At 33.6% G+C, this 11144-nt stretch overlaps 1 protein-coding gene across 2 annotated transcripts; it reads right to left on the bottom strand.

Moving 5' to 3' along the window:
• Window positions 1–2431: 2431 nt before the first annotated feature.
• On the bottom strand, window positions 2432–3171 carry LOC149943406 (death-associated inhibitor of apoptosis 2-like). 2 transcript variants are annotated; one of them, XM_090175788.1, is made up of 2 exons: window positions 3091–3171; window positions 2432–2890 (listed from the first exon to the last, which is right to left on the bottom strand). In XM_090175788.1, exon 2 carries the CDS (start codon window positions 2881–2883, stop codon window positions 2524–2526), a length of 360 nt encoding a protein of 119 aa, XP_090031914.1. In that variant the 5' UTR covers window positions 2884–2890; window positions 3091–3171; the 3' UTR covers window positions 2432–2523. The 2 variants fall into 2 exon arrangements, with proteins under 2 accessions (XP_090031914.1, XP_090031915.1); XM_090175789.1 differs by having other exon boundaries at window positions 3095–3165.
• Between the last annotated feature and the right edge of the window lie 7973 nt (window positions 3172–11144).

Below are 11144 nucleotides of genomic sequence, written 5' to 3'. Positions count from 1 at the left end.
TGTTTATTTTGGTTTTTTCAGAAGCGTATTTAATAGAGTACGAAATTTTGGTTTAATTGAAATAGAATTGAAATTGAAATTATTGCATCGAAGAAATTCTAATTTAGCGTTTTCTCTACCACCCAGGTTTCGAACCCAGGCCATTCGGCTTGGCAGTCGAGCGCTCTATCACAGAACCACCGATATCTGCTTAGTTTCACTGAAAATAAGACACTCATCGTAAGCATAATAGGTAATAAAGTCTTGAATTTTTTTATGAATGAATTTATGAAGGCCTAATCTGGTTTTTTTACGAATGAAATTATGTTGATTTAATCTTGTTAAAGTCTACATTTTTTACGTATGAAATTTTAAAGGTCAATACTTGTTTTAAAATATAAAAAGTATCTGGGTTTCAGGCAAAGTAAGTGTTTTATGTTATTTTTACTGATCGAGATAACGTTGTTTTTTGTCTATTCTTGGGTATTTTTGGTTTTTTAAGCTTATTTTTCGAAATCGTTCAGTTTTAGTGGAACCTTTAAAGTGGTTACATCGGGGCTTAAAGCTTATCCGGTTTCTTTTAATAACGTCGAAAATTCGTATTTGTGAACGGTAAGGTGTTACTCAACTGCGTAATAATATTTTTCTATGAGCTATTTTGATCCTGAAGTCTGATTGATTGGGATATTATTATAATTTTTTTCTATTCGTTATTTTTGCTCTTAGCCTGATCGATTGGGTTGTTATTATATATTTTTCTATTAATTATTTTTGCTCTACTCTGGTCTGATTGATTGGGTTGTTATTATATATTTTTCTATTGGTCGTTTTGGCTCCAAATTTTGGTCGATTGGGTTTTTGTATTTTAATTTTTTGATTGTGTTGAGCTTTTGGGCGGTATTGTTGGCTTTTAATTATCATTTTTTCGTGTGAAGTGGTTTAAAGAAGGTTTTTGTGTTTCGAGAAAAATACAAATACCCTCTGTAGATATTTATTTCATTAAAATTTGCTTCGTATTACATTTAACTGATAAACTTGTTCTGTAAATAGGGTTAAATTCAATTGTGCGTTGTTCTAGTTCGTCTAACTCACTGTTGTAACTACTTAATTTATAATATTCTGAATAAATTAAACTCGATTGTTTCGTCTCAATTATTTAAATTAAAATTAAAATTTTATACCGGGCAGGGTTTGAACCGAGAATACGTTTTTCGTAAATAACTCGGAATTGGGGGTCGTGAGAGAGAAGGGATGTCCTTCTGGTGAATGAGAATTTCATTCTCAATCACCGGAAGGACACAAAGAGCTTGGCTCCCGCCGTTCACCCGCGCCTATCCCGTTCCTCCCCCACCCGCGCCTCTCTCTCAATCACCAGAATTTCTAATCACCAGAATTTCTAATCACCAGAATTTCTATTCACCAGATTCTCCCGTTCACCGGTTGCTTTCCCCCAAACCCCATTCACTGGATACTTTATCTCTCGTTCACCAGCTCCTTTCCCCCATTGCTTTCACCCCTTCTAATCACCAGTTGCTTTCCCCCATCTCTAGGCAATAAAAACAACCATAATTGTTATCTCTCATACTATCGAACCCAATCGCTAGAAATTGGCTTTTTCCCCATTCGCTATAAATCGCAGCAGTTTGCCAGAATTAGTTTTATCTCTCCGAAATAATTAATGTACCCAAAATTGGACCGCCAGTTTATTATTCTTTTTAGGGGATCTCTCAATCACCAGAATTTCTAATCACCAGAATTTCTAATCACCAGAATTTCTATTCACCAGATTCTCCCGTTCACCGGTTGCTTTCCCCCAAACCCCATTCACTGGATACTTTATCTCTCGTTCACCAGCTCCTTTCCCCCATTGCTTTCACCCCTTCTAATCACCAGTTGCTTTCCCCCATCTCTAGGCAATAAAAACAACCATAATTGTTATCTCTCATACTATCGAACCCAATCGCTAGAAATTGGCTTTTTCCCCATTCGCTATAAATCGCAGCAGTTTGCCAGAATTAGTTTTATCTCTCCGAAATAATTAATGTACCCAAAATTGGACCGCCAGTTTATTATTCTTTTTAGGGGAATCTCTATGGGAGTTTAACATTACAATAAAGCTAAAAGGTCCAGTTTGGGGTACATTTGGTCCGAAATGGGGTACATAGGGCCGAAAATGGTGACTTTGGTCGTTTTTGGGGGTACATTTGGTCCATTTTGGTCCATTTTTGGGTACATCCCTGCTTTCCCCCATCCCCATTCTCCAAAATTAGTTTTCCTCGCGCAGATATCTGGAGATTAGATTTTTACCCGTTTGCTTATCGCTTCAGAACTCCTTAATTTTCTAATCTCTAGGCAATAAAAACAAGTTATTTACATTTAATTTTTTATTTTAGAACTTTGTTTTACATGTTAGTAGGTACTATCAGATATTCCATTAGATGGTTATCTTGTACATTACACAATTAAAACAAATTAAAGTAGTTAAGTTTACAGGCATTTAAATGGGGTGAAACGATCTCCTGCAACTTAATTTAATTAAAAGTTCTAACTCACGTATTTGTAGTGTTTAGCAGCAGTATCGTCTTCTTCTTCAGGTACAGGTGAGATGTATTTGTCAGCGACCGTAGTTGCTTTTGGCGTCGGTGGAATGTCCCATTCTAGCGAGATGTACTTTTTTTCCGATGGTGAATTATCCCTCGACGGACAGTGTGGAAAGAATCTGGCATGTTCCCATTCTGGTACGTCTCCTGATTCCCATCCTTCTAATACGCCGTGGCATTTGTAACATCGTACTTCATCGCCCCGCTGAATATAGTAGAATCCAGCCTTCGCTAGTTGCTCCTTAGTAACGTGGGGATTTTTCCAGTGACGAAAAGTTTCAAGTCGATACACTTCGATGTCCATAGCTGATCTAGACCAAATACGTTCTATAGTTTCAAATGATACATTCTCTAAGCCTACATTTACCCCTAAGTCTACTAAACCTAATTTTATCAATATGGTTTAATTTCTACGCTAAAATTCTCAATATAAACGCTTTTTTCAATATGCAAATTGTTTTAAATATGTCTAAAAATATAGTCTATTACAAAGAAAAAAATAGTTACTTACTTACTTTACGGGTAGAAATCCATTGTCGAGCTGTAGAAAAGACTGAGCGATCCGTCAGCAGGTCTTTACTCGTCAATGCGCCGTAGAGAAATGACGCATGGAAAATTAATTTATTCCTATCTTGTTGAGAATAATTCATCACGTGATCTAAACTTCAAATAACCCTCAAATTCTATTGGCTGTCTCTCTCTGACAGTTTAAACTGCCTCTAATGATTGACGACACATATTAACCCACTTGAGTATTTGGAAAAAACCCTTTGCTACTCGAAGGAGAGTTTTGGAAATACCACGTTGACGATATCAAAATCGAGCTCTCACTTGAAAATGTTTACGGAAAACAATCCTCTTGGAAAATTGAGTTACGTAGAAGATTGCTAAAAAATGGCTAAGTGTTATGTTTTTTTCAATAACGAGTCTTATTTTTACATTTTAAAGTATTTATTAAGAGTGAAAAATCCCATGACTACACTGACGGCATATCTTAAGTGCCGGTGGAAAAAAATCCATTGCTCAAAGTTCAGTTATCTTATTAAACGTGCGCGTGCACAGAAAAATGAACGAGTCACGTGATAGTAACTTAATTTCTACGCTAATCTTACCCCTACTAGGCCTAATTTCTGTCTAATACATTTCCAATATATATATATATAAAAGAATGCCTAAAAATTTCATTTTAAATATAATAAAATAGCCTAGCTGATTATTATTATTATTATTATAACTTACTTTTCGGCGTGACCTTCAATGACTATTCCCAATGCTAAGACTCTTTATTGAGATAACGAAAACTTTTAGTATACTATTAATACCATTTTGTGAACTACAGTGAAAAAAGTTACAATTTTACGGTAGAAACGTTTTCAAAATACCATTCTCATTTTAAACGCTTTTTCAATAACTTAATTGTCTAAAATATATACTCTACAACAAAAACAAAATAGTAAATTACTTTCTACGCTAATCTTGGCCTAAAAAAAAGCAAAATACTAAATTTAATTTTTAACTCTAATTCAGATTCCTACCTGGTAAGCCTAAATTTGATATACTAAGTATAATATGCCTTAAAGTTCAAATACTGTCTAATACAATAAATATTCATGAAAAATTCTTACTTTGTATGTACAATGAACGCTCCAAAAGGCTGAAAATGTAACATGGGACAAGACAGAATTTCTACACAAACCTTTCCGATTGTATCGTCAAATAAAACAAAGTTCAGCTATCTTATCAATGGTACGCGCGCGCTCGCTCGGAAAAATGAACAAGTCACGTGAGAATCGGTACGTCACGAGCCCCTATGCATAAATGTTAGGGCGTCTTACTACCATTAGATCTAATCGCACTAGCACATTCTCGAAAAATAAACCAGTTCTTGGGAATAAGAGACGGTTTTTTTTATCAAAGATAAGCCAATTTATAGTTTATTGTATGAAAATATTAATTAATTCGGAAATATATTCGATGCTTACTGTTTTTTTTATAAGAATACGCTGAAATACATTCTCGTTATTTAATAAATTAATTGTACATTATTTATCGTTATTTAGTTTTTCGTTGAGCAAAGTTTTTAGTCTATGATTATTTGATAAAAAACGTCTCTTATTCACAAGAACTTGTATATTTATCGAGAATGTACTAGAGCTATTAGATATTTTGGAGGAAAGGCGATCTAAAATTTATGCTTATTTACTTAATTATTCCATTTCACTCTAACCTTAACCTAACCAGTGTTTATTCTTTATATTTAAATAAAGCATATGATGTTTTTTATATTGACAACATTCAGATTAATTAGAAGCGATGATATAAGAAAAGGTTTTTATTGGAATATCCATTTCAGAAGATCAACGCCAGTGTATGAATTAGGCTAAATTTGGAATGATGTAATGAATAAGGGAATTGTACATAGCATAAAACTGAATTGTTGGAAGATACAAGGTTATATCAAATTAATGTAAAAAAAATGGAATGAAGGTGTTGAATAAGTAAACGTTATCTGAAACACTTAATTTGGAAGAAAATCAAAATAGGGCTGATATTATTTCTACCCTCAGAACCCACATTTTATACTTTATATACGGAGATCCCACAAAAATCGATAACAGTTTATGAATAAACTCGGTTCGAGTAAAACGTACGTGTTTGTCTCCTTTGAATATATTCAAAATGGGTCGAAACAAATATATTCAGTGTCCAAGTTGCGAGAAACGAATACGTAGCTATAGATTAAGAACCCATAAATGTAAACGTACATCGTGTACAACGTGCAATAAATCGTTTAAATCACAACTGAGTCGACATATTAGACGTTGCAGTATAAGCCCACACAAAGTAAACTTAGGCAAAGTAGAAGCGGAAATTGATAAACAACGAGTCCGCGCAGAAGCCGTTGCTCGATCTGGACTACCATCGCATCTCTTTGGAAATTTGACAAGTGCTTGGGTGGAACAAATGAAAACCCCTAAACGAATAAACAAAGATATAGAACTTAGACCATGGCAAAAAAGTTTATTGGAACATTTAATTCTCTCAGACAGAAAAATAATATTTGTAATAGGAAAAGATGGAAATGAAGGAAAATCGTGGATGTTAAATTACTTGAAATCCCGTAAGCCCAATTTTGTACATTGTCAGCAAGTGACAGTTTCGGGGAGTGAAATGCTTTTTCAATTGAAAAAAGTTTGCTCTGGTGTGAACCACTTTTTCTTTAACACCTTGAGAAGTACAAAAATATGCGACGAACACTTGGCAGTATTTGAAAGTTTAAAAGATGGTGAAATTGTTAGTACGAAATATAATTGTGTGAGTATAAATATTAGTACTCCAAATGTAGTTTGTGTTTTCCGGAAGGACACAAAGAGCTTGGCTCCCGCCGTTCACCCGCGCCTATCCCGTTCCTCCCCCACCCGCGCCTCTCCTCCCTTGATCACCAGAATTTCCAATCACCAGAATTTCTAATCACCAGAATTTCTATTCACCAGATTCTCCCGTTCACGGGTTGCTTTCCCCCCAACCCCCATTCACTGGATACTTTATCTCTCGTTCACCAGCTCCTTTCCCCCATTGCTTTCACCCCTTCTAATCACCAGTTGCTTTCCCCCAACCCCCATTCACTGGATACTTTATCTCTCGTTCACCAGCTCCTTTCCCCCATTGCTTTCACCCCTTCTAATCACCAGTTGCTTTCCCCCATCTCTAGGCAATAAAAACAACCATAATTGTTATCTCTCATACTATCGATCCCAATCGCTAGAAATTGGCTTTTTCCCCATTCGCTATAAATCGCAGCAGTTTGCCAGAATTAGTTTTATCTCTCCGAAATAATTAATGTACCCAAAATTGGACCGCCAGTTTATTATTCTTTTTAGGGGAATCTCTATGGGAGTTTAACATTACAATAAAGCTAAAAGGTCCAGTTTGGGGTACATTTGGTCCGAAATGGGGTACATAGGGCCGAAAATGGTGACTTTGGTCGTTTTTGGGGTACATTTGGTCCATTTTGGTCCATTTTTGGGTACATCCCTGCTTTCCCCCATCCCCATTCTCCAAAATTAGTTTTCCTCGCGCAGATATCTGGAGATTAGATTTTTACCCGTTTGCTTATCGCTTTCGAACCCCTTAATTTCTAATCTCTAGGCAATAAAAACAAGTTATTTACATTTAATTTTTTATTTTAGAACTTTGTTTTACATGTTAGTAGGTACTATCAGATATTCCATTAGATGGTTATCTTGTACATTACACAATTAAAACAAATTAAAGTAGTTAAGTTTACAGGCATTTAAATGGGGTGAAACGATCTCCTGCAACTTAATTTAATTAAAAGTTCTAACTCACGTATTTGTAGTGTTTAGCAGCAGTATCGTCTTCTTCTTCTTCTTCTTCTTCAGGTACAGGTGAGATGTATTTGTCAGCGACCGTAGTTGCTTTTGGCGTCGGGGGAATGTCCCATTCTAGCGAAAGGTACTTTTTTTCCGATGGTGAATTATCCCTAGCCGGACAGTTTGGAAAGAATCTAGCATGTTCAAGTTCTGGTACGTCTCCTGATTTCCATCCTTCTAATACGCCATGGCATTTGTAACATCGTACTTCATCGCCCCGCTGAATATAGTAGAATCCAGCCTTCGCTAGTTGCTCCTTAGTGACGTGCGGATTTTTCCAGTGACGAAACGTTTCAAGTCGATACACTTCAATGTCCATAGCTGATCTAGACCAAATACGTTCTATAGTTTCAAATGATACATTCTCTAAGCCTACATTTACCCCTAAGTCTACTAAACCTAATTTTATCAATATGGTTTAATTTCTACGCTAAAATTCTCAATATAAACGCTTTTTTCAATATGCAAATTGTTTTAAATATGTCTAAAAATATAGTCTATTACAAAGAAAAAAATAGTTACTTACTTTACGGGTAGAAATCCATTGTCGAGCTGTAGAAAAGACTGAGCGATCCGTCAGCAGGTCTTTACTCGTCAATGCGCCGTAGAGAAATGACGCATGGAAAATTAATTTATTCCTATCTTGTTGAGAATAATTCATCACGTGATCTAAACTTCAAATAACCCTCAAATTCTATTGGCTGTCTCTCTCTGACAGTTTAAACTGCCTCTAATGATTGACGACACATATTAACCCACTTGAGTATTTGGGAAAAACCCTTTGCTACTCGAAGGAGAGTTTTGGAAATACCACGTTGACGATATCAAAATCGAGCTCTCACTTGAAAATGTTTACGGAAAACAATCCTCTTGGAAAATTGAGTTACGTAGAAGATTGCTAAAAATGGCTAAGTGTTATGTTTTTTTTCAATAACGAGTCTTATTTTTTACTTTTTAAAGTATTTATTAAGAGTGAAAAATCCTATGACTACACTGACGGCATATCTTAAGTACCGGTGGAAAAATCCAGTGCTCAAAGTTCAGTTATCTTATTAAACGTGCGCGTGCACAGAACAATGAACGAGTCACGTGATAGTAACTTAATTTCTACGCTAATCTTACCCCTACTAGACCTAATTTCTGTCTAATACATTTCCAATATATATATATAAAAGAATGCCTAAAAATTTCATTTTAAATATAATAAAATAGCCTAGCTGATTATTATTATTATAACTTACTTTTCAGCGTGACCTTCAATGACTATTCCCAATGCTAAGACTCTTTATTGAGATAACTAAGAATTGATTCCCATGACTACCCTGACGGCATATCTTAAGTACCAGTGGAAAAAAAAATCCATTGCTCAAAGTTCAGTTATCTTATTAATCGGGTGCGCGCGCACAGAAAATGAAAGTCACGTGAGAATCGGTACGTCACTGAAAATAGTGGAAGTGTCATCACTAGAGTTCTTTTATCAATATATTTAATTTATTCCCAAGAACTGGTTTATTTTTCGAGAATGTGCTAGTGCGATTAGATCTAATGGTAGTAAGACGCCCTAACATTTATGCATAGGGGCTCGTGACGTACCGATTCTCACGTGACTTGTTCATTTTTCCGAGCGAGCGCGCGCGTACCATTGATAAGATAGCTGAACTTTGTTTTATTTGACGATACAATCGGAAAGGTTTGTGTAGAAATTCTGTCTTGTCCCATGTTACATTTTCAGCCTTTTGGAGCGTTCATTGTACATACAAAGTAAGAATTTTTCATGAATATTTATTGTATTAGACAGTATTTGAACTTTAAGGCATATTATACTTAGTATATCAAATTTAGGCTTACCAGGTAGGAATCTGAATTAGAGTTAAAAACCAAAAATGTATTGCTTTAATTTATTTATCGCTTCCGTAGGTATGAAATAAGATAAAAACCACTTACCTATATTTTAATTACGGTAAATTAAAAATACTTAATTAGTGTACTAAGTTACGTTTAAAAGAACCTTTTGTAACAATTCCAATATGTAAATATAGGTAAGAGACAAGGCTACCATCTATAGAAGCGTTTTACAGTTCATTTAAAAATCTATTTTTTTTTAAATCATCATCTCGTTCGTAATTGCCTTTCTATCTCTTCAATTTTAAAAGTATCCTAATTAATTCTATATTTTTAACATTAACAAGTCTCCAAATTATACTAACTTTTAACCAATTTTCCCCAATTGTACTAATTTTTAACAGAATTTCCTAAATTATTCTAATTTTAACATAAGCCAACTTAATTTCAAAACTATTGTCTATTTATGAAAATTGAGTTTTGTACGTATTTTGAATCGTTTCATTTTTATCCCTAAAATGGGTGATTTGTAGGAAATTTATATTATTTTTATTGGCTTTACGATATTTCAAGTTAATTTATAAATTTTATAAATGCCCCCACACTCTCGATCTAGCTCCCTACTATACGTGTCCATTTATAATATCAAAATTGAACCGTCATGAATAATCCATATAAACGTAAAAGACGCGGGCGTCTTGAAGTCCAAGTTTCGTTTCCACTGAAATAGAAACAACAAGAGGAAAGGGTCTTTCTGGTGACCTAACATTTAACATTGCTGGACGTTTTATATTTATTGTGTTCTGTTACTTATAGTCATATGGATTTCCATTCATTCGAGGAAGTTAGTGAAATAGTGGAAGAGTATAATAGGACGAGGTTAGATATGCAAGAAATAAAAGAACATTTGGACGAAATAAAAAAGCATTTAAAAAAGTGGGAATTGAAGTTAGAAGAAGTTTGTCAAAGGGAAATTGTACTGAGAAATAAAGTTAAAGATATAAAAACAAATACAATTGGATTGAAAATATTGCAAGATAGTTTGAAGGGAGCAGAGAAGTAAAGGGATAATATTGTATGTCATTTATTGGCTTAAGACCTGTTAAATAAAATATGAAATAAAATAAAATATAAAATAAAATATGAAATAAAATAAAATATGAAATAAAATAAAATATGAAATAAAATAAAATATGAAATAAAATAAAATGTAAGTAGGAATACTCGGTGATAATTCTTAACTTTGTCTTAACTTTGTCTTAATGTATGTATTTTATAGGAATTGTTCATTTCCTGTGTCTGCTGACAAAGGGTTAATCGTTTATTTTATAAATTAATTTATTAAATTAAAAAAAATATATATAAATATAATAAAAAGTAAATTACATAAATCCATCGGAATTGATTTGCGGGTGTTCGGGGATTTGATAAACATCGTTAACATTTCTTATTGGACGAGGGTACGTACGTTATAATGCTATATAAAAATAATTTTTATCTAATTGTGGTAAAAAAAAAATAGAAAAAATGTAAATAACTTCTAAAAAGTTTTGAAAAGGTTTTGATATATTTCAAAATAAAATACCGGAGGACGCGGTTAATTTGAATTTAAGAGTGTTTTGACGTCATTGAATATTCGTTGTTAAAGTAGAATGGAAACATTTTTAAACTTCATTTTAATATCATTGTAGTACTTAAATATGCTTGGCACTTGAATCTATATCACGAGTATTTTTTTTTAAACGAATATTTCAAGTATGAAAAACGTATCGTTCTCAAATGATACTTGAATATACTATAAAAGGGGTTGTATAGGCTTGTGGGATGTCATTCCACGGTTAACTATATTCAATATGCCTAAAGCTCAGTATACATGTCCTACGTGCGCGAAAAGTTTCGCTACCAAGTCCCCCTTAAATCGGCATGTTAGAGCATATAAAATATATTATAAGTAAATTACCGCATTGTTGATGTTTAATGATTCACCTTTTTTCGAAGATATACAAATATAATCTCTTGGTGCACCGTAATCAGTCGGTTTTTGTTTATGATTTTTAATTATCTGAATACTGCTTACTGGTGAATCATCTTTTGGATTTTCCAAGTTAATATCTTGATGCATTTTCTTTACATTGGATTCAATAGATTCATTATTACTTCCGATTATCTAAATATAAATAAAATAATTACTTATGTAACTATATAATATAAATACAAAACTATTTTATTTATATAGATTACCGAATTTGTAATAGATGAAGGTGTATCAATTTCTCCAGATAAAGATCGAAGATTATTCGATGCCATTTCACTATAGAAATAATAACTA

The sequence above is a fragment of the Leiobunum rupestre genome, chromosome 5 (genome assembly GCF_980474605.1).
Source record: "Leiobunum rupestre chromosome 5, qqLeiRupe1.1.hap1, whole genome shotgun sequence".
In the NCBI taxonomy this organism is placed as follows: domain Eukaryota; kingdom Metazoa; phylum Arthropoda; class Arachnida; order Opiliones; family Sclerosomatidae; genus Leiobunum; species Leiobunum rupestre.
This window is presented reverse-complemented; position numbering and strand designations above follow the sequence as displayed.

What these genes read in the sequence shown, in the direction of transcription:
- LOC149943406 (XM_090175788.1), bottom strand. Translation starts at nt 2,883, where the DNA reads ATGGACATCGAAGTGTATCGACTTGAAACTTTTCGTCACTGGAAAAAT.